The sequence below is a fragment of the Ahaetulla prasina genome, chromosome 13 (assembly GCF_028640845.1).
Source record: "Ahaetulla prasina isolate Xishuangbanna chromosome 13, ASM2864084v1, whole genome shotgun sequence".
Lineage (NCBI taxonomy): Eukaryota > Metazoa > Chordata > Lepidosauria > Squamata > Colubridae > Ahaetulla > Ahaetulla prasina.
In genome coordinates, this window is record NC_080551.1 from 809,875 (window position 1) to 837,873 (window position 27,999).

The 27,999-nt window shown below is 44.8% G+C and overlaps 1 protein-coding gene across 14 annotated transcripts in view; it reads left to right on the top strand.

The window, feature by feature from the left end:
* The window catches only part of MORF4L1 (mortality factor 4 like 1), a 33,032-nt gene extending 19,146 nt beyond the window's left edge, over positions 1-13,886 (top strand). Inside the window, exons 9-14 of one of the 14 annotated variants that reach the window (XR_009152002.1) lie at positions 120-221; positions 378-466; positions 1,498-1,682; positions 2,557-2,641; positions 7,529-7,689; positions 7,800-9,380. Coding sequence is in view for 13 of the 14 variants with exons in the window: in XM_058156155.1 (XP_058012138.1) it covers positions 120-221; positions 378-466; positions 1,498-1,682; positions 2,557-2,641; positions 6,763-7,069 (768 nt within the window). In the remaining variant the exon portion in view is untranslated. Of the gene's footprint in view, positions 1-119; positions 222-377; positions 467-1,497; positions 1,683-2,556; positions 2,642-6,762; positions 7,321-7,366; positions 7,495-7,528; positions 7,690-7,799; positions 9,381-13,149; positions 13,212-13,749 lie in introns of those variants that run through there. The other 13 variants (XM_058156152.1, XM_058156153.1, XM_058156157.1 and 10 more) reach the window with 13 other exon arrangements.
* Positions 13,887-27,999: the final 14,113 nt, after the last annotated feature.

Genomic DNA, 27,999 nt, shown 5'->3' on the forward strand with positions numbered 1-27,999 from the left:
AAAACAAAAGCACCTTTGGGACACCCATGACCTGGATGAATGAGATGTTTGTACATAGAGTTGTGCCCAACTCAAATTTACTGTCCCGGAATTTAAAGTTTGCATTTCTGTTTCTTCAGGAAGAAACTTTTATGAACAGAGTTGAAGTAAAGGTAAAAATACCAGAAGAGCTGAAGCCGTGGCTTGTAGATGACTGGGATTTGATTACACGCCAAAAGCAGGTGAGCTTGAAATTTTGCCTTTAATTAGCTGGCTCCTTCTCTGCGTTTCAGCCTCGTGATGGGTATTTATGTTTTAAATGTCTTCTGAGTCAGTCTTCTGGACTGATGGATGGGCATTTTTTGTCAGTCTCTGATGGTCTCTGGCTTTTTTCTCAGCTCTTCTACCTTCCGGCTAAGAAGAATGTTGACTCAATTTTAGAGGACTATGCAAACTACAAGAAGTCCCGAGGAAACACAGATAACAAGTGAGGAACAGAGGCTGAGCAGCTGGTTGGTGCAGGGCAGTCATCTGCTGACCACAAGCCAGCAGGTTCTGACAGATTCTGGAGAACCGGTAGTGGAAATTTTGAGTCGTTCGGAGAACCGGCGAATACCACCTCTGGCTGGCCCCAGAGTGGGGAGGGAATGGGGATTTTGCAGTATCCTTCCCCTGCCATGCCCACTAAGCCATGCCACGCCCACAGAACTGGTAGTAAAAAAATTAGAATTTCACCACTGGTCCTGGCCCAGCTCTTGGAAAGGAGGCTGAGTGGGGAGAAGCTCTCTGCTTTGGTGAAGCAACAATAGGAGGCTGTTTAAAGGTACACGCCCTCAAACATCTTGGAACTAGCCTGGATTAGATCTGGGTGGGATGTTTTGCTACCCTGCAAGCCACCTTCCAACCTTTTCAGTCTCCTCCCTGCTAAATGCAGAGCAGCAATGGCAGGAAAGTGCTGACTCTGAGGACCAGCTTGTTCATAGAAAGAGTGGTAACTTCTGGCAGATCCAAGGCACTTCCTTTGTGGGGAATCAGGCTAGGTTAGGGCAGGCTGCTTCCATCCGCAATAGGCTGCTGAATGGAAGACATCCCTGGAGTCAGTTTGGCCCTTGGGCTTCCCTTGGATCTCTCTTCCCTCCAAGTGCAAATGCTTTTCAAAGTTTTGCTGCTTGTCAACTGTAATGTTTAACCTGCAGTGAGATTGAGAACCCAGAGGAACAAAGCTCCTGTCTCTTGAATGACCCATTCTTTTCAACTCTCCCCAGCACCTCTGGCAAAATATATCCTCTCCCTACATCTGCCTGAAGCTCTCCGCTCTCCAGAACACCAAATGCCGTCCTATCCAGCATCCTTACAAAAGGATGCCGGTCTTGGCATTGGCCTCGTGTGGCTTGCAGCAATGCCACCCCTACCTGCAAGTCACTGAGCCTGTCCTTTGGGCACACCTGTGGGGCTCAGGAAAGCTGTCTCTTTTCCATGGTCTCTTACCACATCGTTGTTGTTGTTGTTGTTATTCTGGCTGTGCATCAGAGAATATGCTGTGAATGAAGTTGTGGCAGGCATCAAAGAATACTTCAACGTAATGCTGGGGACCCAACTGTTGTATAAATTTGAGCGGCCACAGTATGCAGAAATCTTAGCGGATCATCCAGACGCACCCATGTCCCAAGTCTATGGAGCGCCGCACCTCCTCCGGTTGTTTGGTATGGATCACACTTTATGCACAACAGCATAAACCAAAAGGAGAAATCTGCTCTGGCCAGTGCATTTTTTCACACATGCCATTGTCAAGATCTTATCTCTCCCTATTTGCATTACTTTTAAGCCTCCTTTAAAGCTGTTTGTCCATGTTTAAAGGATCCCTCTGCAAGGCCGATTGGAGGCCTGTGGTAGCAAAATGGGAGTATCAGGTAATCCTGAGAGGGGCTGTTTCCTGATCAAGCTTTCTTCATTCCTCTAGATGGAAAACTAAAGGGGGCTTCCGGCAAAGGAAAGTTCCTTTTCTACTGCCTAAGAAGTTCTGACTTCTGCTAATGACTCCTTGGTGTTTTCCCCTAATTTCTTCTGTATTTTCCTACCCTCAGGAAATAGATGAGTAGAAGATAGAGAGCGTAGGTAGTTGGCATAGGTAGTGCCTTGGACATGGTGCAGAGAGTTTGCATGACTGAGATGCTAAAAACTATTTTTTTACACTCCAAAGTCCTTTGGGAGGAAAGGTTCCTCATCTCATCTCCAGGCAGCTTCAATCCAGTTGATAGAAAGTTGGAAGCAGTTCTGTAAGAGTGTCAGGACTAGGAGGCTGGGCACAAGAGAAAGAAGGAAGTGGTTGGGGGCTAGCTGATCTCTCGGACAGCATCTCTGGGCCCTCTCAGCTGAAGAAGGTCTCCCTGTTAGACAAAGCAGGGCATCAGCCCCTTTCCCGCAAGCACTCCCCTATTTCTGGGTCCTCCCCCCCCCCAAGCTCAGCTGGTACTGAACTACCTCAGCTCAAGTTCAGGCGAAGTCTTAGGGTTTGAATGGTTGCTGCCTGTAAACCTGTTTTCCTTGATGCATCTTTTTATTTTGTGTTTGAAACAGTCAGGATTGGAGCAATGCTTGCTTACACACCTCTTGATGAGAAGAGCTTGGCCTTGCTGTTGAACTATTTGCACGACTTTCTAAAGTACGTATAAAGATTACCTTTAACCTCTCAATAGCGAAGTATGTTGGTACTCGTGGTTTGCAAAGACATCACCAAGATCCAGGCATAGTTACCACATCAGCATGGGATGTTAGAACTGTCCTGTCTCGGCCTGTATTGGTACTCGATGGTCTGCCTTGTGAGATGTGGCCATTAATTTTTAGAAAATCTCTTCAGTGGTTGCTATTTCCCAGTGAGAGGAGATGGGCAACTCCACCCCAGAGTTCCCTTAGTCCCTAGCTCATTTGTCTCATCAAATTGGTGTTTTAAAGAGTGATGTGACCTGAGTATGGTGATTTTTTTTCTGTGCTTTCCGGTCAGTTTGTTCGTGACAATTGCCTGGACTAGTCCCTGCAGTTTTGTACAGTGGCAGAATCATAATCATAATCAGGGTTGGAAGGGACCTTGGAGGTCTTCTAGTCCAACCCCCTCCCCAAAGCAGGAGATCATATTGTATCCTGCACAGATGGCTGTCCAATCTTTCCTTGAAGACCTCCAGCAATGCAGCACCTACAGCTCTGGGAAGCAAACTGTTCCACTGCTTAATCATTCTCACAACCACATCAAGATAATGTTTCACTGTGGGCTCCTCTAGACCCATTTATTATTGTTGTTGTTGTTGTTATTATTAATCATCATCATCACATAGTCAGACAGATGTTCAGACTGTATTTGCCATTTTTGTCCACTTATTGAGTCCTAACCAAGGACCTGGGATAGGCAGATGTGGGTGTTTGATGGTATTAAGATATCGTCACAGGATGGAAGCTGTTCCAAATAAACCTGCCTTCTGCAATTGACTGATGGCGAATTTGTCAAAACTACTCCAGTAGTTTTGGGATTGCACCTGAGGTGCCTATTACTATTGGTAACAGTACCCTTACTTGACTTTGCCACAGTTGTTCTATTTCTATTTCTATGTCTTTGTATTTTGTTACCTTCTCGAATTCTTTCTCTTTTATTCTATTGTCTCCAGGCACTGCCACATCCACTATCCAGACTTTTTGTCTTATTGACAATTGTTAAGTCAGGTATGATGTGGCAGGTGCCTGTCTAAATTGAATTCTAAAGTCCCAGAACAATTTAACTTCTTCATTTTCTATGATTTTCTCTATTTTATGGTCCCACCAGTTCTTGCTTGCAGGCACATGATATTTCTTGCAGATCTTCCAATGCAGCATTGTTGCTACTTTGTCATGCCACTGCTTGTATCTTGTAGCAGCTTATCAGATGATCCACTATTTCTTCAGCTTCTGCATAGGCGGCACTTACTGTCTATTGCTGTCTTCTCAATTCTGGCTTTGTATGCATTTGTTCTTAAGACTTGGTCTTGTGCAGCCAGGATTCGTCCCTTGGTCTCTTTAATTTTCCTGCTCTTAGCCATTGCCAGGTCTTATTATCTGCTTTCTCTGCTATTTGTTTTAATGTACTGGCTATGTAGTACTTTGTCTTCCCATGGCTCCATTCTGTTCTTCATTTGGACTTTCTTGTAGGTCAGTTTGATCTCTCCAGTAGTCAGTAAGCCTTCCTGGCACGCTACCTTCAGTGCATCTTCTTCATTGTCCTTCAGATATTTTTCCAAAGCCCTTTTTTCTTCAACCATCTGATGTACTTCCATGCCCACTTATTTGCCTTGGTAGGTAGAGTCTGTCAATGTCATTGTCACTGCAAAGATGAAAGGTGTGATTCATTGTCATTATTTTTCTCATCTTCCTATCCATTGCTTTGAGTTCTGCTTGAGCCTAGTCCACTGTTCTAGCTGTGTATCTAATGGCTGGGATTGCCCAGATGTTGTCTTGACAGTATTTCCTCCATTGACTTTAAACTTTAAGATCTTCTTCACTCTCTTGATGTCTTCATCTCTTTCTTTACTTCAGTGTGCTTGGTGTTGTCAGCCTCAAGGATACCCAGTAATCATCTTCATCCAGACTCTTAATGCTATTTTCGTGGGCATCTTGATTCCTTCAGTTTTCACTATTTTTCCTTGTTGTCCAATTCAGTATCCAGTTGAAACTCCATTGCAGTATCTTGGCTATATATACGGACAGTATTGAGCAGAGATTCTTTTTCAGATGATATTTTTCTATACAGCTTCAGATCATTCATGTAAAAGATGTGCAATAGTCTGGCAGATGTTTTTGATGCTTGATAGCCATGGCCTGAGTTGCTCAGTATTGTTGATAGAGGAAAGAGTGCAATGACAAATTGTGATAGTGAATTCACCTTGAAATATTCCCCTCTTGATATTAATCTCTCCCAGCCTCTCACCATTGACCTGCAACTGTGTCTTCCATTTGCACAAAGTTTCTGATGTTTCTACTGACTCCTGTTATTTCTAGGCACTTGATTATCCAGATGTGGCAGAGAACTGAATGCCATTTTGTAGTCAATCCATGCTACATTTAGGTTGGTCTTCCTTCTCTTGTAGTTTTCCAAAACCATTTTGTAAGTTAGGAGTTGATATTTTGTTCCTCTGCTCTTAGGGCTGTTTCCTTTCTGCTCCGGTGGAAAGAAATTGTTTTTTTTTTTTTGTTTACATTTATATCCCACCCTTCTCCGAAGACTCAGGGCGGCTTACAGTGTATAAGGCAATAGTCTCATTCTATTTGTATATTTTTACAAAGTCAACTTATTGCCCCCCCAACAATCTGGGTCCTCATTTTACCTACCTTATAAAGGATGGGAGGCTGAGTCAACCTTGGGCCGGGCTTGAACCTGCAGTAGTTGCAGGCTACTGTGTTCTAATAACAGGCTTTCTTAACAGCCTGAGCTATTCCGGCCCCTAACTCTATGCTGTTGGACTGCCTCAGCTACCACAGCAGTTAGCAATTTGAAAGTTGTTGGTCAGCAAGTAATTTGCTTGTAGTTGCCTGGTGCTGCTCCTTTTGCTGGATCTTTCTTTATCAGGTAGGTTTTGCCAGATGTTAGCCACTCTTCAATTTCACCTCCTTGTAGTATGTTGTTAAACTGCTTGGCAATGAGTTGGTATAGACCAGTTAGATATTTCAACCCAAAACCATGCAGTTCATCTCCACCTGGTGCTGACCAATTCTTGCTCTTCCTTGCTCTTCTCTCTCGTCTCTTGTTATTACTCTTCAAACACATTTATCAATCTAGCAAAGCTGGAACTGAGTCAAAGTGCGGCCCTAATGAAGGTACACATTGATTTTATCTAGTAGTAGAATATAATAGTAGTTTAAAGAACTAGGTCAACCATTAATGTGGTTAATGGTTGAGGTTCAAACAGGTGCTTAAAAGTAGAGGTGTTCATTCGTGCCTAGTGCCTTTCTAAAGTGGTTCCAGATAATGTTTTCACTTTGAATGTAGGAGGTGAATATATTAACTGGACCCAATTTTCAGGAAATTCAATCAGAAATCAGAATGCACGGGAATAAATGGATTGAAAAATTTTTATATTTTTCTACAGGAGGTCCATCAAGACATGTGCCTCAACATTCATCTCACCCTTTATTTAGTTCACCAGCAGCCAGGGCACCAATTCTTGCTCTGAGAAGTCTTAACGGTGGGAGAGGACAGAGGGCTTCTCTTGATCTGGGGTGGGGGGGCTCTGTACCAGGTCCTCTTCACCTGAAGCTCTGCCTGGCATGCCCTCCCCCGTCCCAGGTGCCTGGCTTTGGTTTTCCCACCCGGCTGAAGAAGGGCTTTGCAGCGCTTCCTCTGAAATTCTCCTAGACTGATTGGGTGATGCTGTTGCCCAGCTGACAGGCTTGTCTCCTCCCCCTCTTTACACTGGGAGGGAGGTTTGCCCTTCTCTGGTCTCTTCCAATCTTCCCTGGTTTCTCTAGAGACCCAAAGAAGGGGGATGCCCTGTGTCTTCTAGGCACTTCATAAACTTCGCCTTTCAGAGGCAGGAGGAGAGGGAGGCCACTGTAGCAAAGGTGCCTCAGCCACTTCATCCCCTCTCCTTACAGGAGGTGGCTGCTTAGGCATTTGGCCCTGATCTTTCCATGACAGATCTGTAGGAAAGCAAGCTGGCTGTCTCAGACCCTTTCTGTCCACAAAGAGGCAGCCAAAAGATGAGAGGGCAACAGTGGACTTTCCTTCAGTCATAATCTCAGCCACCATTTTTCTGTCTCCTACAGGTCAACTGGTGTCAGGGCATATAGGCCTCTTGGCATTTGGAGATGGTTGCTTAACTGTTGCATTTATACTCCTGCAAATGTCAAGCTGGCCAGGGGGTGCTCAAACCACAGTGGGCCTTGCCTTCCATCCGCCTCCCAACAAGAAGTCAGATTAACCAATCAACATGCAGGACGCACATCTCCACGTTGTGCATCGTTGAGATTTGGGAGACGTGCACCTTGGCCCGTCTGCAACTTGCCTGTAGCCATCAATCCCTTTGCATGGAGGTATATGCCAATGCCTCTGCACAGTTGCAGACAAGTCTAAATTGAACTTTAGTTTGGGTGGATGCAAGAGTGCCATCCATCTTGCTCCTCCTCAGTTTGGACAAAGCCTTTTCCTTCCGGGGCGGCCGAGACTGGAGCCCCTCAAAGTGGCATTTCAGCTCACATCAGGCCAAATGGGTCATCTCCTGACTCCTTGTGTTCAGCAGGCATCCTGCTTTTTCTTGATCCCTATTTTTTGGAGGGTAATAAGGAGCATTTGGTACCTGTCCAAGCAAGTCTGATGGGCTTGGGGGTGGGTGAGGAGTGGGCAAAGAAGCCGCTTTCTTTGAACTTTCAGTGCATTCCCCAGATGAGCTGCAGAACCACAAATGGCGTCGCCAGAAAGAAGAACGGCAGATTTCTAGATTGCTTGTCTTCCTTCGAACAAATATTGAGGTGGAAATAGAAGTTGGAGCTGAATTGTTTCCATTTCCCCTCTTCATACGTTCTCCTCCCTCAGCACCATCCTTTGTTATGGAAAGTTGTATGTTGCCACTGCAGCAGCATCATGTTGAAGGGCTTGAAACGGTCTCCACGCCCCATTTCCCCTGCTCCAGAGAGATCATTGGCAGAAGCAAAAGCAGGAGGAGGGATAGTGATGTGGGTACAGCAGTGGCCCAGGTGAAATGCTAAGTAGGTTTGCTGTGAAGGTGATGTGGGGGACCGGCCCCCAAGGCTGGGCTCTTTGGTGTCAGTTTTAGAGTCACACTGGGCTTTTCCTTCCTTCGCAGGTATTTAGCCAAGAATTCTTCAGCACTGTTCAGTGCAAGCGACTATGAGGTGGCACCTCCAGAATATCACCGGAAAGCTGTGTGAGCCACGTGCTATAACAGCACATAGGAGATGGCAGATTACCAGGAAAGATCCTTTGGTCTCTGCAGCTGCCCACTAAGTTCCACGTTTGTCCACAGTCCCTTCCTTGCACATGCATCTCTGCACAAATGGCAAAAGTGTTTGTGTCGTCAGTTGGAACTGCCACCATCTGAGTCCCAAGGGTGTTCCTTCAGTCCTGAAGGAAGGAAGACCGGCTCCTGGGATACTTTACTGCAGCGGTTTGATGTTGGAATGTCGCTGGAAATGCACGGTGGTTTCATAGTCCGAACTCCTGCATGCTTCTTGGTCCATTTTCTTTGGAGCAAAGCCTTACCTGCTGCTGACGGTTTGATGCCGTGTTGTCAACCTTTCCCACAAACAAACTGGCTGCCAGTATTGGAGGGAGGGGGATCAAGCACAGATGGGGGGGGAGGGAATGGTCCTTGTGTGCTTTCTTGGTGTTGGGAGGGTAAAATGTTGTGAACGTGTCTGTTCTTTGCATAGCTGAAGAATTGTGGGATTAGTAGGTGGGGTTGAATGCACCTTCTAGCATAGGAGGAATTTGCCAAGGTCCCCCCAGGTGTGGTGATATGGTATTCTCTGCAGGAGATAAGTATAAGTCTCCAAATAAAATTTTCTACTTCAGCTGTTAAAGGCTTAAGTCTATTTGTACTTTTTTGCAAAACCACTTTGATCTTTAAATGTTGAAGGGTAACTGATTCTTGCCAAAGTTCAATGCTAAAGAATTTGATCATTGTTGCTGCCAAATGCAAATTCTGAACTGTAGTGGGGCAGACATGGCTGGCATTCATTCTGCAGCAGCAACGCTTTAAGGCCAAGTGTCCAATAATCCAACGACCAGGTCCAGGCCAGGGAAACCAAGTCAAAAGAATAGGTTGGAGTTCCTCTCGCCCACTCCAATTCCCATTGTATTCGACTGATAATGATGGGATTCCAAAGCTACGTTGTACACCCCATATTCTAATATCCCACCCCCAGCACAGAGCAGAGAGATTGGAGAGGAAGAGATTTCAAGAGTAAGCTGTTTGCTCTACTACACTTCAGAGCAACACAGTTGTGCTGGCAGTGTGGAAAGGCGAAACAAAGGGGAGATCTACAGAAATTGCTTTGGTCCCTGTCTCCCCCCCCCCCCCCGGCCCCCAACAAAGATTGGAGAGGAGGAGATTGTAAGTACTGTAAGCAAGGAGTCCCCAATCTCAGTCTTGGTTCCAAGCCAGTCCCCCTCGTCACTTCTCATGCTGGTCTTCTCAGCTCTGGTCTGTCTTCCGGGCTACTGTTCTCCCAATCAAGCAACTTTCTCCACTGGCCCAGCTGGTCTTCCAGGCCAAGTCCTTTCCACCTTCTTTTAACCATAAAACTATGAAAGTTCCATCATTCATCACAAAATGTATATTTAAGCTACAATCCCTCTTCCAAAACTCCAACCTTGCATGTGTGAACTGTTTGTCCCCTCTAATACAATCTCAGAGTAAATCTTATTTCACTCTGTCCCCTTATCTGTAAAGCCGCTGCTGCTCCAATTGCGAACTCGGATCTCCAGCAGCAGCATAACTGGAGTTTCTGTGACAATCCTAGTCAAGCTTGGGTTACACTGAACTAAGGAATGTTAGCATACTGACAACACTCCATACCAATGAATGACATTATCTAATGACTTCATACAGATGTTAAATAACATAAGGGGAAACAGAATCCTATGATTATGTCATAAAATTGAATTCAAGCCACTCAAAATCAGAGTTTTCCAATAGTTATTTTATTCTTGTGTTATTTGGACAAAAAACAAAGCCAGTGTGCAACTAAGCTTAATTAATTCCTTTATATTTGTACATATACTTTCTAATTTCAAAGTTATCTTGCTACAATAAGCTATGCCCAACAAGGCTATTCAAATAACTCTGCCCAACAAGGCAACTCAAGTTGCTCTAAGTGTTGTTGCCCAACTAGGCTACACATTCACACAATATTTACCTACACTCTCAACACAGGTGATCAGGCTGTGTTAGTGTGGGCTGGGAAGCAGACGCCAAGAGTCGTCTCACACTTTCAGTCTTCTCTTTATACCCAGCTCTTTTACTCTGAATCCATGTGTATGGTACATATTGTCAACTTGTCCAGTCTTGTCAGGAACGTCACATTCTTACTCCCTGTTCCATGACTCCATAAAAACTGCAATCAATTACATTCCTTATGCCCTTTAATGTCCTACCTAGAATCGCCAACAATAAATCCTTCATACTCGGAATCTTTCTGTATCGGTAGTACACATATTCCAACAACATGAGTTTCCCAGTGAGTTCATGAAAAGGCTAACTATGGTTGTATTACAAGCCCTCTATATTCATAACTTATATTTCTGATATTTTAATCACATATAGCATAAAATATGTAACTAGCCATACTGGAGTAACCAGGGATTTACCGTAAGTAATCCCCCTCTTTCCCAACTGCAGTCTAGAACTAGCCACACAAATGGGAGTGGAATCATAGGAGTACAAGGGCCTCCCAACTCCTGACCCTTATACTTCATCCAGTAGGATACCATATGGTAGTTGATGGTATCAAAGCTGCCACTAGATCTAAGAGAGATCAGGAGGGCCGCATTCTATCCTGCAAAAACCATCAATCATTTTTGTCCTTTGGTCATGAATCCTGACAGAAAGAACTCTGGATCCTCTGTCTCGTCTGGGGTTTTCGGTAGCTTAGTCACTACCAACCTTTCAACATTCTTCCCTAAAAGGTATTGAGGAGGAGGAAACTGCAACAGACATCAATGAGAGTAGAAAATTTGGAATAAGCTATAAGGCCAAATGGTTGGTTTACATTAGGACCAAGTAGAAAGTCTGGATAATTACTCAAAGTATCTGAAAATACCGAAAGTTTTTTTGGGGGAGGAAGTGGAATATTATTTTGAAGTTTGCCTCCTACTTGAGTTAAAGGGTGTGTGTGTGGATCTTCAGTCTGGTGGGCATCCAGAGTTTTCTTTTGGCAACTGAGCAGTTTGGAGGTTAGAAGGCTTTAGGTTTGAAACTTGCATGTGACTTAATGGGATAGAGGATGGCAGGATGGAGAAGTTGAAGGATTGGGGGTTTAATGTCCCTTTCCCTGCTTAGAGGAAGACGAACAGGCTGGAAACGTAACCCAGATGTCTGTGGCCTGGGTTATATTAGCTGGAGCCAGGCTTCCTCTGCCCTGAAGTATTTAGAAAAGTGATCCAGCAGCTGCTGCCTCAATGGCCAGGGGCTCTGAAAGCTCAAAACAGGCTTTGGTTTCAGTCCTCCTGACTTTCTCTGGGTGAGTAATTGTCAGGAACATGGGATGTTCCACTGGTCTGACAAATGACAAAAGTCGGATACAGAAAAGATGCTTTTTATTCCGGAGTGTTTTATTCACAGTCCAAATCTTTCTGTATTGCCAGCACTACCCGACTGTATGTCATTGAAATAAAAATAGCGCTGCCTGTCCATGTGTTCAGTTGTGCCTGAAATAACCACCGCTTGTGGCCCAGAGCCGCCTCTCTGGCGGGCCAAGTGATGTACGTGCCAGTCAGTACCAAAGTTTTCTGGATAATCTGCAATAAAAATGTAAACCAGAGTTAAAATCTAAAAACTACAAAAAGAAATGTTTAACACCAAATATTAGTGGATGATCCATAACACAGTTAGGATTAATGAAGCAATAGAAAGTTATTCAGATGATGACTGCAAAGGAGTATATGGGTGGTCTATGTAGTCCATCACTGGAGGTTCTTGAGAAGAGATTGGACAGTCATTTGTCCTGAATGGGATAGAGTCTCCTGCTGGGGCAGGGGGTTGGACTAGAAGACCACCAAGGTCCCTTCCAAGACTCTTATTCTGAACCAACAGTGCACTGCAGCTTGCAGCAGCCTCAGTAGTTATGGGAGGTGATCCTTGCAGTGGTCAGACCACATCTGGGACATCAGATATGACCAGTTTTAGTTGTTGCAATACAAGAGGGATGCTGGGGAACTGGAAAAGTCTCACCTGCAGAGTCAAGGAGAAGGCTACTCTATGCAAATACTCAGTTGTAGCAGCATAAAACATTCTGGTCATCCTCACCGTTATTTTTTTTTCTGTTTTAAACTTTATCTCTTTTACGAATATCTTTCTTAAGGATGAATGGACATTACAGGCATGGACAGGAAAACTACCTGAGCACCATCACCGATGGGCTGCCTCCGGCTGGGGCTGTAAATTGCTGAGCGCTAGATGCCACCGGCACAGGCCGTCTCCGGAGCAGCCCCCGACCCTCCTCCAGCCATTCCCCCCCACACACACATCCTTGCAGGAGACCTTCCCGGGGACCCCGGGAGCCTCTGCCAGTTGTTCAGTGGATAATATTATTTATTATCAAACTTATATCCTTCAGTTAACCCCTCCCACCAGCTATAGCCTCCTGGCTGCTGCTACCAGTTCTAGGCTATTTGAGCCATTGTCCAGCATCTTGTGATTTGGAACTGTGGTGGTAAAGGGTACCCTCCCCCAGATACATTCCCCCACTCCCGCCCTGCTTAAAATCCTGTAAGAAAACATTCACAACAAGCTGGGTTGACCTTGAATGGCAGCCAGGAGACCAGGTTGCTTGCCTGCCTTAGGGTTGTGCCTTTGCAACGCAGCAACTAAAGGTGCTGTGGTTGGGCTGAGCTTTGCTGGAGCCCAGTAGGTGTATCCTGTTTATTGATTGCATGTACCTTGGGATTTGTCTGCTTTAGGTGAGCCAAGTTTTGGTCACACCAGAAGATTCCTGTTAAAATTCCTGTGATCACAAGCTGCTTTCAGAGGTTTTTGAAAGTCCATTTTGATTTCACCAACAATAAATAGTCCTCTAAATTCAAATTTACTAGTTCTGTTCTGAACTAAGGAATAAATTGAATTTAGATTTTTTAAGAAGATTAATATTGAAATCTGGTGGTAAAATGTGTTTGCCTTCTGTTTTACTGTTACAGGTAGTCCTCATTTAGGGTTTCGGGTGTCTCCCTTTTCTAAAAAAATCTCTAAATTCAATTCATTCCTTAGTTCAGAACAGAACTAGCAAATTTGAATTTAGACTGCACATGTTAAACATGCTAAAAATGATTATAGGGAGCTGGAGGCTAAAACATGAAGAATGGCAACAGGAATTGGGTTTGTCTAGTCTAGTGAAAAAAAGAATTGTGGCGGACATGATAGCAGTATTCCAATATCCGAGGGTCTGCCACAGATGACGATGTCAACCTTTTTTCCAAAGCACCAAAAGGCAAGATGAGAAACAAAGGATGGAAACTAACCAAGGAGAGAAGCAACCCAGAAGTAAGGAGAAATTTCCTAATTGAGAGAGCAATCATCCAATGGAATAACTTGCCTTCAGAAGTTGTGGGTACCAGAGGCTTTCAAACAGACTTTTCTCTGAAATGATATAGGATCTCCTGCTTGAGCAGGGGGTTGGAGCAGAAGACCCCGAGGTCCTTTCCAATTCTATTATTCTATGTTCTAAAATATTCAAAAGAAGAAAGGGCACAAAAAGAAATACAAATCAGTTTAGGAAATTTGGATTATATCATAAAGTACTTTATAGTATTTTTATGCCATAAAATGTTTTATAAAATTTCCAAATTTCACTCCCTTGGGAGTGAAAGCAAACTAAGAAACTGCATATTGTTAAAATATTCAGAGGAAGAATGGGCACAAAAAAGAAATACAAATCAGCTTAGGAAATGGATAAGCTTAGTAATAATTTTTAACTGGTTTCATGATTCAGTGAATTGGAAATGTTGTGCCTAGTGTTGTATTGATTGAACCAAAAACACTAACAGGTTTTTCTGTTGCTTGCTTTTATTGAAAATTTCAGAACAGATCCCTCCAGCCAGACTGCAAGAATTATAAGCTAGGGTAGCCAAAGCTAAATATATAGCAGGACAAAGTATGAACTTGCTTAATCAATGTAATATTAGTAAACCTATATTATGCTGGCATCTATGGAGTGTGATGAAATGGAGTAAGGAAATGGATTCCGAGAGGGAGGAGTGGAGTGCAGTCCAGAGGAGGAAGAGGAAACTCAGTCTGAATAAGATGTGCAAGAGGGTGAAGACAGCCCTCCTGAATGGTCCTCGGAGTACAGGGTACAGTAGAGTCCTCCATCTGGCAAGATTTTGTCTATGCATTTGAAATTTTCAATAAAGCTTGGAATCACCACATGTGTTTCTTGATTTGGGGCTCAACGGGAGTAACCTCTGATTGTACGTCTGCCTATTTAAAAGGTAGGTGCTACTGGTGGTAACTCAAGAATTACACCTGAGTCTCTAACCAAATGAATTGCTTCTTTTTAGAACTCTTGTCAATGTGTTGCGTTATTATGAGCGATCGCTACTGTGCAAGAAAAGGGACTTGGTTCTCTCTTTGTTCTTCCTCCATTGCTGTGGGTGTGATGTGAAAGCTCTCAGACATTCCCTTCGTCATTTGATGAGTAATGCCATATAATGAGGCATCCCAAGCCAATTTCATTGCAACTGATGGGTTATAATTGGGACCTCTGGTCTGATGTCACCATTTTCTTAGCTTCAGTGAAAACGGCATCGTCCCATTTTCTGCAGCTATTGTGTCGCCCTTGCAGGGTATACAAATATACCACTGTAATAGAGCTTGTCCATTATGGTCATGAGTTGTGACCATTGTTAAGCAAGGCATTCACATGATTGCCTCATTTAATGACTCCCATCTGTGCTGTCCCCGTGCAGTTAAGTAGCCACATGGGTTGTTAAGCAGAGCATGAGGTACCTCAGGGCTTGGGAGCCCTGGGAGGCCTGCCGGTTCTGGACCCCAGGACTCTGATGCCTGAGCTCCTCTGGTTGTCACAGGCAACCTGGGTCCCAGCAAACTGTCGGCCTTTTCCCCACCTCGCCAGGCCCCACAAGTTCCTCCTCAACTGGCCACTTAGCTTACTGTGCATCTTCTGGAAGTAGCCACTGCCCTGCGTGGCTTTCCTCCCAGTGGAGGCGTGTTTTATAATTTGCAAGTTGCCTGGAGTCACCTTGTAGGGGAAATGGGCAGAATAAACATTTAATTAAAAAAAAAATAGAGTAGTTTGTTGGAAGTTAGCTGGGACATCCTGAATATGCATTCTGATAATAATGATATAATTATTGTTGTTGTTGTTGTTAGTTGCGAATTCGTGTCCAACCCATCGCAACCCCATGGACAACGTTCCTCCAGGCCTTCCTGTCGTCTACCATCCTCTGGAGTCCATTGAAGCTCACGCCGACTGCTTCAGTGACTCCATCCAGCCACCTCGTTCTCTATCGTCCCGTTCTTCTTTTGCGCTCAATCTTTCCCAGCATTAGGCTCTTCTCCAGGGAGTCCTTCCTTCTCATTAGGTGGCCAAAGTATTTGAGTTTCATCTTCAGGATCTGGCCTTCTAAAGAGCAGTCAGGGTTGATCTCTAGGACTGACCGATCGGATTGCCTTGCAGTCCAAGGGACTCGCAGGAGTCTTGTCCAGCACCAGAGTTCAAAGGCCTCGATTCTTTGGCGCTCAGCCTTTCTTATGGTCCAGCCTTCACAGCCATACATTGCAACTGGGAAAACCATAGCTTTGACTATACGCACTTTTGTTGGCAGGGTGATGTCTCTGCTTTTTAGTATGCTGTCTAGATTTGCCATAGCTTTCCTCCCCAGGAGCAAGCGTCTTTTAATTTCTTGGCTGCAGTCCCCATCTGCGGTCATCTTGGAGCCCAGGAAAATAAAATCTGTCACTACCTCCATTTCTTCACCATCTATCTGCCAGGAATTGAAAGGGACGGATGTCATGATTTTAGTTTTCTTAATGTTGAGTTTCAAGCCAACTTTTGCACTCTCCTCCTTCATCTGCATCCAGAGACTATTTAGTTCCTCTTCGCTTTCTGCCATTAGAGTGGTATCATCTGCATATCTGAGGTGGTTGATATTTCTCCCGGCAATCTTAATTCCAATTTTTGATTCATCTAGCCCCGCCTTTCTCATGATGTGCTCTGCATATAAGTTAGATAGACAGGGTGATAGTATACAGCCTTGCCAAATTCCTTTCCCAATTTTGAACCAATCAGTGGTTCCATGTCCAGTTCTCACTGTTGCTTCTTGACCCGCATACAGGTTTCTCAAGAGACAAATGAGATAGATCAGCCAAAAAGAGGCATATGAAATAGGAGCTGTCAATATGTTTTAAGTTAGCTATGGAGATACTTGCCGGGATATCATGATATCATATGGTTGCTATGAATGTAGATGGTTTCCCCAAAGTAAAATAATATTTGTGGAGGAGAAATCAGAAGCGACCGGTGCACAAATCAGCTTCAGCATCCTGGTGATGATATTGTCAATGAACTAAAATCCACTGTTATAGGATGGTGTTATAAATAATATCAACATCCATGTCAATATGAAATTGCTGGTGGACTGCAATTTCTTCAAAGAAACTCTGTATAATACTTGGACTATTGGTTACATTAAGTAGCTGAGGGAGATGAAACGCCGGAGAAGACGCCTAGAGAGTGCTTGGAGATCCAGCCGTTCGGAAGTTGACTGGACACTAGTTAGGACCTACCTAGTGGCATTGAGGGATGCAAAACGTTTTTAAGTTTCCTCCCTCATTGCGTCGGCAGATAACCGCCCGGCCGCCCTGTTTCGGGTGACCCGCTCTCTCCTTCAACAGGAGGGGCGGGAGGACCCATTACAAGGGTGTGCCGAGGAGTTTAACGGTTATACGATAAAATCGTTCAGCTTCGGGATGGATTGGATCAAAATTGGGTAGATCCAGGCGAGAGGTTCGAGACTCGTCTTGTTGAGACTGTTTGGGATAGTTTTGACCCTGTGACTCCCGAGGACATGGACAGGTTGCTGGGGAGGTTGAATGCCACCACATGTTTACTGGACCCATGCCCCTCCTGGTTGGTGCTGGCCACGCAGGAGGTGACACGAGGCTGGCTCCGGGGGATTACAAATGCTTCTTTGCGGGAGGGGGTCTTTCCTGCTGCCTTGAAAGAGGCGGTGGTGAGACCCCTCCTCAAGAAGCCTTCCCTGGACCCAGCTGTTTTAGGAAATTATCGTCTGGTCTCCAACCTTCGCTTTACGGTGAAGGTTGTAGAGAGTGCAGTGGCACGTCAATTACCCCAGTACCTGGATGAAACTGTCTATCTAGACCCGTTCCAGTCCAGCTTTCGACCCGGATACAGTACGGAGATGGCTTTGGTCGCATTGGTTGATGATCTCTGGAGGGCCAGGGACAAGGGTTACTCCTCTGCCCTGGTCCTATTAGACCTCTCAGCGGCTTTCGATACCATCGACCATGGTATCCTGCTGCGCCGGCTGGGGAGTTTGGGAGTGGGAGGCACCGTTTATCAGTGGTTCTCCTCCTATCTCTCTGACCGGACGCAGACGGTGTTGGCAGGGGGGCAGAGATCGACCCCGAGGCGCCTCATGTGTGGGGTGCTGCAAGGATCGATTCTCTCGCCTCTCCTGTTCAACATCTATATGAAGCCGCTGGGTGAGATCATCAGTGGTTTTGGGGTGAGGTACCAACTGTACGCTGATGATACGCAGCTGTACTTTTCCACCCCAGGCCACCCCAACGAAGCTATCGAAGTACTGTCCCGGTGTCTAGAAGCCGTACGGGTCTGGATGGGGAGAAACAGGCTCAAGCTTAATCCCTCCAAGACGGAGTGGCTGTGGATGCCGGCACCCCGGTACAGTCAGCTGCAGCCGCGGCTGACTGTTGGGGGCGAGTCATTGGCCCCGATGGAAAGGGTGCGCAACTTGGGCGTTCTCCTGGATGGGCGGTTGTCTTTTGAAGATCACTTGACAACCGTCTCCAGGAGAGCTTTTTATCAGGTTCGCCTGATTCGCCAGTTGCGCCCCTTCCTGGACCGGGATGCCCTATGCACGGTCACTCAAGCTCTTGTTACCTCTCGCTTGGACTACTGCAATGCTTTCTACATGGGGCTCCCCTTGAAGAGCACCCGGAGGCTCCAGTTAGTCCAGAATGCAGCTGCGCGGGTGATAGAGGGAGCGGTTTGTAGCTCCCATGTAACACCCATCCTGCGCAGACTGCACTGGCTGCCTGTTGTCTTCCGGGTGCGCTTCAAGGTATTGGTTACCACCTTTAAAGCGCTTCTATGGCTTAGGACCGGGATACTTACGGGACCATCTACTGCCATCTTCTACCTCCCAGCAACCTGTGCGTTCTCACAGACAGGGACTCCTTAGGGTGCCGTCAGCCAAGCAATGTCGACTGGCGGCTCCCAGGGGAAGGGCCTTCTCTGTGGGGGCTCCTACCCTGTGGAACGAACTTCCCCCTGGACTTCAACAATTACCTGACCTTCGGACCTTTCGCCGCGAACTTAAGACTTATCTATTCTGTCTTGCCGGACTGGCTTGAATTTTTAAATCTTTTAGCTGATTTTATGGGTTTGACATTTTTATTAATTTTATAGGGTTGATTGTATTTTAAAATGGGGCCAAATTGAATAAGTTTTTTAATGTCTGTTTTTAGTATTGTATGTGTTGTTGCTGTATTTTATCTTGGCTGTAAACCGCCCTGTATTTTATCTTGGCTGTAAACCGCGGTATACAAATTATGATGATGATGATGATGATGATGATGATGATGATGATGATGATGTATGTCAATGAGCCCATATAAACCACCAGGCAACCCGATTATGATATTAATTTCAGGAACAAAAGATCATCTAGGGCCACCTGGTCCCTGTATTTTGAGTGGTAGAGAATGGTGTTGAAGAGGATTCCAGGCTCTCTATAGCTAGGTGTGGACTGTGGAGGGTTCCTTTTGGCTTCCTGTATGTTGTCCATTTTGTTCAGAATGGCAATCATTCCTCTTTTATGTGCTTCTTTAATTATGATATCAGTGTTATTTTTGAGACTCTGGATGGCATTACATTTACTATGGGTGTGACTAGGGAAAAAAATCAGACTGTGCTGCTTATCTGCACCTGGGTGTGGCAACACTAGCAAGGCGCGGCTGGTAGGTAGACCTGCTGTGGGAGAATGTCCTTTGACATGGCGAGGAGCACTTGTCTCTGAGTGTCAGAGTGGTTTTCCAAAGGAGTTGTGCACACCTGGCACCCTGGCAAACTATCAGTGGTTTGACCCCACATTTCTTCAGGGCTGCTTTCTCTAGCCAGTGTCAACCCACCCAGTACGTTTCTCTACGACAGGGCTGTTAAACTGACGGCCTGTGGCCCAGATGCGTCACGTGCTGGCCACGACCGGTTTAGCAAAGGGGAAAAAGTCCCGATGTGCCATGTGATGCCGCTGTGATGGTGCAAGTTTGACAGCCCTGCTCTAGGAAGAGAGCATTTGTGAGGTGAGGTCAGGGAGTAGAAACCAGAGATGGGTTTTCTCTGTAATGGCTCCAGCCCTCACGAATGGCCTCCTTGGAACCTGAGACTGGCCCCCTTTGCAGGCTTTCCAGCAGCGGCCAAAAGGTGCAGGGACCTCCACCATTTGGGAGTTGTTTGCCTATTTATATTAGCATTGTCAGGATTGTCATTATCATCAATGCAATGATGACTTATATTTTATGGTTATTGTGAGTGTTTTGTTAGTTAATCATGGACCATGGGTATTTTAATTTATTATTATGGTGTCAGTTTTGATTATTCATTAGAGGTAAAGGTTCCCCTTGCACATACGTGCTAGTCGTTCCCAACTCTAGGGAGCGGTGCTCATCTCCGTTTCAAAGCCAAAGAGACAGCGCTGTCCGAAGATGTCTCCGTGGTCATGTGGCCGGTATGACTCAAAGCCAAAGGCGCACAGAACGCTGTTACCTTCCCACCAAAGGTGGTCCCTATTTTTTCTACTTGCATTTTTTACATGCTTTTGAACTGCTAGGTTGGCAGAAGCTGGGACAAGTAACGGGCGTTCACCCTGTTACATGGCAGCACAAGGGATTTGAACCGCTGAACTGCCGACCTTTTAATCAACAAGCTCAACGTCCTAGCCCCTGAGCCACAGTGTCATTACTGTGATTCATTACTGTGATTTTAATATGAATCTATTGTAAGTTGCCTTGAAAGAGTTGGTGGCACATAAATCTAATAAATTATATTTTGTTATAAAATAGTTTGATGTGTGGTTCTAATTAGAAACAGTTATTTCTTCAGGAAAAAATGGTGCCTTTAGAATATATTTCATGCTTGCAAATTTAGCAGCAACAGAGTTCCCTGTAGTAGAAGTGAGGCCTTTACTATTTATTTTGTGCTTTTTTTAGCTGCTGCAGCCAAATGAACCTTTGTGGCAACAAAAAGCAGGTAGGCTTGAGCTAAAGACGCCATTCTAACCCTTCAGAAGAGGATCTCTCCTAGGAAGAGGTGACACGAGGCTGGCTCCAGGCGATTACGAATGCCTCCTTGTTGGAGGGAGTCTTTCCGGCCGCCTTTAAAGAGGCGGTGGTGAGGCCCCTCCTCAAGAAGCCTTCCCTGGACCCGGCTGTTTTAGGTAATTATCGTCCGGTCTCCAACCTTCGCTTCGCGGCGAAGGTTGTAGAGAGTATGGTGGCATGTCAATTCCCCCGGCACCTGGATGAAACTGTCTATCTAGACCCGTTCCAGTCCGGCTTCCGGCCTGGTTACAGCACGGAGACGGCTTTGGTCGCGTTGGTGGATGATCTCTGGAGGGCCAGGGATAGGGGTTGTTCCTCTGTCCTGGTCCTATTAGACCTCTCAGCGGCTTTCGATACCATCGACCATGGTATCCTGCTGCGCCGGTTGGAGGGATTGGGAGTGGGAGGCACCGTTTATCGGTGGTTCTCCTATCTCTCCGACCGGTCGCAGACGGTGTTGACAGGGGGGCAGAGGTCGGCCCCGAGGCGCCTCACTTGTGGGGTGCCGCAGGGGTCGATTCTCTCGCCCCTTCTGTTCAACATCTATATGAAGCCGCTGGGTGAGATCATCAGTGGCTTCGGTGTGAGGTACCAGCTGTACGCTGATGACACCCAGCTGTACTTTTCCACACCGGGCCACCCCAATGAAGCTATCGAAGTGCTGTCCCGGTGTTTGGAAGCCGTATGGGTCTGGATGGGGAGAAACAGGCTCAAGCTCAATCCTTCCAAGACAGAGTGGCTGTGGATGCCGGCATCCCGGTACAGTCAGCTGAGTCCTCGGCTGACTGTTGGGGGCGAGTCACTGGCCCCGATGGAGAGGGTGCGCAATCTGGGCGTTCTCCTGGATGAACGGCTGTCTTTTGAAGACCATTTGACGGCCGTCTCCAGGAGAGCTTTCCACCAGGTTCGCCTGGTGTGCCAGTTGCGCCCCTTTCTAGACCGGGATGCCTTATGCACGGTCACTCACACCCTCGTGACGTCTCGCCTGGATTACTGCAATGCTCTCTACATGGGGCTCCCCTTGAGGGGCATCCGGAGGCTTCAGTTAATCCAGAATGCGGCTGCGCAGGTGATAGAGGGAGCCCCTCGTGGCTCCCGTGTTACACCTATCCTGCGCAGACTGCACTGGCTACCTGTGGCCTTCCGGGTGCGCTTCAAGGTGCTGGTGACAATCTTTAAAGCGCTCCATGGCATAGGGCCAGGCTATTTACGGGACCGCCTACTGCTACCAAATACCTCCCACCAACCCGTGCGCTCTCACAGAGAGGGACTCCTCAGGGTGCCGTCAGCTAGGCAGTGCCGTCTGGCGACACCCAGGGGAAGGGCCTTCTCTGTGGGGGCTCCCACCCTCTGGAACGAACTCCCTCCAGGACTTCGTCAACTTCCGGACCTCCGAACCTTTCGTCGCAAGCTTAAAACATACTTATTCATCTGCGCGGGACTGGATTAGATTTTAAAGTTATGGGTTTTAAGGGGTTTTTATTATTTATACTATTTTAAATTTGGGCAATAGAATAAGTTTTTTAATTGTTGTTTTTAATTTGTACTTATATGTATTTTAACTGCCTGTGAACCGCCCTGAGTCCTTAGGGAGATAGGGCGGTATATAAATTTGAAAAATAAATAAATAAATAAATAAATAAATAAATAAATAAATAAATAAATAAATAAATAAATAAGGAAGGAACACAGGTTTCTGGTTTTGCTAATTGGTGAAATATTAATAATTTGCCCAAAGATCTACAGTTTTTATTCAAAAATATTGCTCATATTGAGTAGCTGTGTTGCAATAAGCTTTGAAAAATCAAATTTAAGTAAAAAAAAGAAAAGAAAAATTAAAGGTAAAACGTTTCAGTGTGTTTTTTAGTTAGCACAACGACTTTTTGTTTATAATTTTGCATTTGCAATATTACAAGTCCTATCCTCTAATCCTTTTTGGAAGTAATGTAATTTGGTATCCATCATCACCTTTTGAGAAAGTGAATCTTACAGTTTTAATGATGCCTTGTGTTATGAAATATTTCTGAGTTTCAAAAGCCTCATCTTGTGTAATTATTACTATGTTGTTGCTGGAAGACTATCAATTACCCCAACATTCTCTCACTTGGATTAAATACGAGAATCGCAAAGCACAAGGATTGCACACATCTTCCTAACAAATAGGAAGCAGCAGGTGAAGCTAAGCAAGATCACATCAAATACCTGTACAATTAGCACAGGGGCCCCCCAAGGCTGTGTGCTCTCCCCACTTCTCTTCTCTCTGTATACCAATGACTGCATCTCCAATGATCCATCTGTTAAGCTACTGAAGTTCGCAGATGACACAACAGTGATTGGTCTCATTCGAGACAATGACGAATCCACATATAGACAAGAGGTCGAACGACTAGCCTTGTGGTGCAACCAAAACAATCTGGAACTGAACACACTCAAAACCGTAGAAATGGTGGTAGACTTTAGGAAAAACCCTTCCATACTTCCACCTTTCACAATACTTGACAACACAGTATCAACAGTAGAAACCTTCAAATTTCTGGGTTCTATCATATCGCAAGATCTCAAATGGACAGCTAACATCAAAACATCATTAAAAAAGGACAACAAAGAATGTTCTTTCTGCGCCAACTCAGTAAGCTCAAACTGCCCAAGGAGCTGCTGATCCAATTCTACAGAGGAATTATTGAGTCTGTCATTTGCACCTCTATAACTGTCTGGTTCGGTTCTGCAACCCAACAAGAAAAACACAGACTTCAGAGGATAATTAGAACTGCAGAAAAAATAATTGCTACCAACCTGCCTTCCATTGAGGACCTGTATACTGCACGAATCAAGAAGAGGGCCGTGAAAATATTTGCAGATCCCTCGCATCCTGGACATAAACTGTTTCAACTCCTACCCTCAAAACGACGCTATAGAGCACTGCACACCAGAACAACTAGACACAAGAACAGTTTTTTCCTGAAGGCCATCACTCTGCTAAACAAATAATTCCCTCAACACTGTCAGACTATTTACTGAATCTGCACTACTATTAATTGTTTCATAGTTCCCATCGCCAATCTCTTTCCACTTATGACTGTATGACTATAACTTGTTGCTGGCAATCCTTATGATTTATATTGATATATTGATCATCAATTGTGTTGTAAATGTTGTACCTTGATGAACGTATCTTTTCTTTTATGTACACTGAGAGCATATGCACCAAGACAAATTCCTTGTGTGTCCAATCACACTTGGCCAATAAAATTCTATTCTATTCTATTCTAAACTGTTTCAACTCCTACTCTCAAAACAACGCTACAGAGCATTGCACAACTAGACACAAGAACAGTTTTTTCCCGAAGGCCATCACTCTGCTAAACAAATAATTCCCTCAACACTGTCAAACTATTTACTAAGTCTGTACTACTATTAATCTTTTCATCGTTCCCATCACCAATCTCTTTACGCTTATGACTGTATGACTGCGTGGCTGGCAATCCTTATGATTTATATTGATATATTGACCATCAATTATGTTGTAAATGTTGTACCTTGATGAATGTATCTTTTCTTTTATGTACACTGAGCATATGCACCAAGACAAATTCCTTGTGTGTCCAATCACACTTGGCCAATAAAAAATTCTATTCTATTCTATTCTATTCTATTCTAGTCCAACACCTGACAAGCAAGGAATGGACTGCTACAGCATCTTTGACTGATGGCCAGCTAGACTCTTCAAACACCTCTGGTGAAAGAGGCTCAACCCCTTCACACAGAAGTCTTTTATCTCCTTTAACCTTTCTTGCTTTAGGAAATCTTCACAGTGTGCAACAAATTCTACAGCCTTGTAATGGATGTTTCTTGCCCTTCCTTCTGGGCTGCTCTCCCTTGCCTTCTACTGATTCTTGATGGCTGCCTTGACTCCCCAAGTAATACAGAGCTACTGCCTTCCACTGAACTTGAGAAGCTGCTCCTTCATCCTGGCTGCTCTCCCATAAAGGTAAAGGTTCCCCTCGCACATACGTGCTAGTCGTTGCCGACTCTAGGGTGTGCTGCTCATCTCCGTTTCAAAGCCGAAGAGCCAGCGCTGTCCGAAGACGTCTCCGTGGTCATGTGGCCGGCATGACTCAACGCCAAAGGCGCACAGAACGCTATTCCCTTCCCACCAAAGGTGGTCCCTATTTTTTCTACTTGCATTTTTACATGCTTTCGAAACTGCTAGGTTGGCAGAAGCTGGGACTAGTAATGGGATTAGTTACATGGCAGCACCACGGATTTGAACAGCCGAACTGCCGACCTTTCGATCAACAAGCTCAGCTGTCTTAGCCCCTGAGCCATCGTGTCCCTTTTGAGCCACCGCATCCCTTTGCTCTCCTAACAAACAGGAAGCAGCAGGTGAAGCTAAGCAGGATCACATCAAATACCTGTACAATTAGCACTGGGGCCCCCCCAAGGCTGTGTGCTGTCCCCACTTCTCTTCTCTCTGTATACCAATGACTGCATCTCCAATGATCCAACTGTTAAGATACTGAAGTTCGCAGATGACACATGGTCTCATTCAAGACAATGACGAATCCGCATATAGACGAGAGGTCGAACGACTAGCCTTGTGGTGCAACCAAAACAATCTGGAACTGAACACACTCAAAACCGTAGAAATGGTGGTAGACTTTAGGAGAAACCCTTCCATACTTCCACCTCTCACAATACTTGACAACACAGTATCAACAGTAGAAACCTTCAAATTTCTAGGTTCTATCATATCGCGAGATCTAAAATGGACAGCTAACGTCAAAAACATCATTAAAAAAGGACAACAAAGAATGTTCTTTCTGCGTCAACTCAGTAAGCTCAAACTGCCCAAGGAGCTGCTGATCCAATTCTACAGAGGAATTATTGAGTCTGTCATTTGCACCTCTATAACTGTCTGGTTCGGTTCTGCAACCCAACAAGAAAAACACAGACTTCAGAGGATAATTAGAACTGCAGAAAAAATAATTGCTACCAACCTGCCTTCCATTGAGGACCTGTATACTGCACGAATCAAGAAGAGGGCCGTGAAAATATTTACAGACGCCTCGCATCCTGGACATAAACTGTTTCAACTCCTATCCTCAAAATGACGCTATAGAGCACTGCACACCAGAACAACTAGACACAAGAACAGTTTTTTCCTGAAGGCCATCACTCTGCTAAACAAATAATTCCATCAACACTGTCAAACTATTTACTGAATCTGCACTACTATTAATCTTCTCATAATTCCCATCACCAATCTCTTTCCATTTATGACTGTATGACTATAACTTGTTGCTGGCAATCCTTATGATTTACATTGATATATTGACCATCAATTGTGTTGTAAAGGTTGTACCTTGATGAACATATCTTTTCTTTTATGTACACTGAGAGCATATGCACCAAGACAAATTCCTTGTGTGTCTAATCATACTTGGCCAATAAAAATTCTATTCTATTCTATTCTATTCTATAGGCAGGCCCAATTCATCATGGCTGCCCTACCCTCTTTCCTTTGATGGTTCAGCCAGTTCTACCTTCATCTGCAGCCCTGTTTGCCATTTTTCTTATGAGAATCATAAAGGGGGTGATTGGTTTACTGATTTGTTGTGGTCACTTTACCCTGACACTCCCCTGGTCACACTATCAAAAAAGGAGAATAGGGCAGTTTGCCAGGATTCCTTCTTAATTAGCACCATTGCCTTCTGCCTGGCAGTAGACTCTTCTCTACGTAATAAAATTAGCAGTGGGATTCAAATCCCAATGCTACCGGAACACAGAACATCTGGGCAGGTGGGCGGAGCCTCCCGCTGCCACCACTACTGGTTGGCGAACCAGGAGCAACCCACCACTGAATATAATCCAAGTAATCAATCAGTTGTTCCAGAATTTTGCCTGAAATTGAGATCCAACTGACTGATCTCTTTACTTGCCAATTGTCCAATTAGTGGACCCAAAACAAGGGAACACTCTCAGGAGAATTGACTTCCTAAAAGTAAAACTTTATTGGATATACCATGTTGGTACTGAAGAAAAGAAACCAGCTCTGGCTTGCCCTGTTAAACAATACTTTCTCTTTCTCTTTCTCCCCACCCCTGGGTGATTACATTGTCCAATTATGAGAGGTCCTCTTATTATGGGAATAGTCCATCTCTTTCTCAAGCACCTGCAGCGGTGACCTTGATGGCTTCCATGCTCTTACAATCTCTGCATCCATTCTCCACATTCCATTCCCCCCCCCCAGTTCATTGGAAAGTAGAAAAGCATTAGGTTTGAAAAAAGAAAAGTGGTTCAATCCTGGTCTTATTTTTTAAAAATCAGGATTGAGTTCTCAAGATATGACAGCCAAATATTGTACACCAGCCAGAGTTTCTTTGAGGAAGATGGGCAGTTCAGAAAAGTAAATAAATAAAAATCTCATAGGACAATCTTCAAACACTCAGACTTTATTACAGCCAACCCTTCCCAAGGTTTACTACAACTATATAACAATGTAGTTCATAAGCTGCAACCATTACTAGTACGTGACTGGAACTTCTCAGCTAGAGGCCTTGTATTGCCTCCAAACCATGGTTTGGCAAGGATTGTGCAGAAGCCAAGACAGCTCCCACCTTGGCTTATAAGATGTACACCTTGGCTTATAAGATGTACAAAAACTAGACTGGGAATGGTAATAAAACAAGTCTTAAACATCTTGTTACTCTCAAAAAACAACATAAGCAACTGATTGCTCGAATGTCCTCCTTCTGACACAAGGTCTTCCTGGGAACAGCTTATTGTGGCAGGAAAGCAAAAGAAGAAACTCTTTTCTGGTATCTAATAGCTAGTCCTTCTGACAGAATTCATACTCTATTAGAGGTCCACATACTTCCTACAACCTGGGAACTTCACTTTTGGAGAATGTATGAGAGTATAAGGTATAAGGTATAAGGTATAAGGTATACTCCAGTGAGAGTATAAGGTATACAGTGAAGGACTTACCTGAATGGCCCCCCAGTTTCAGAGTCCAAAATCAAATTGCTCATTAGCCAACTCAGGACTGGGAAGTCCTCAGGAACTGACTTCATTATCGCTGGATTACTAAAGAACAATTTGGGGTGGTGGATACCAGTTCTGGCAGCACAATTTACTTATATCGACTCCACTGGCTATATCCCAGAAGATTGGGGCTTGGCAATTGTCCCAATTTTTAAAAAGGGAAAGAAAGACAACCCTGTCATTTACAGACCAATAAGTCTGCAAAACATAATCAGCAAACTCTATGCCAAACACGTCCAAGATAAACTAAAGGAATGGCTGGATCTTGAGAATTTGATCACTGAAGAGCAAGCCAGATTTGGAGAGGGAGAGGCACCATAGATCAGTTAGTTCTTCCTCATCTGATTGAAAAATACATATCAAATAGACCTGTATCATTTATACACCAGTTTTATAGATCTCAAGGCAGCCTTTGACATGGTTACCAGGACTAAGCTATGAAAGAAGCTGGCAGCTGCCTCAATTGGCCACAGGCTTCTATTATGTGCCCTACATACTAAAACATCCCTTAACGGAGGGGTGAAATGCTCCCGGTTCGGACCAGATCGCCCAATCCGATAGCGATGGTGGCGGGTGGTTCAGAGAACCAGTAACAAAAATCCCTGGCCCCACCCCCTGCCCCAGCTGAGCCGCGCGATCATCAGAGGTTATGTTTTTTTTTTACTTTTAAAAGCATTTTTTTTTC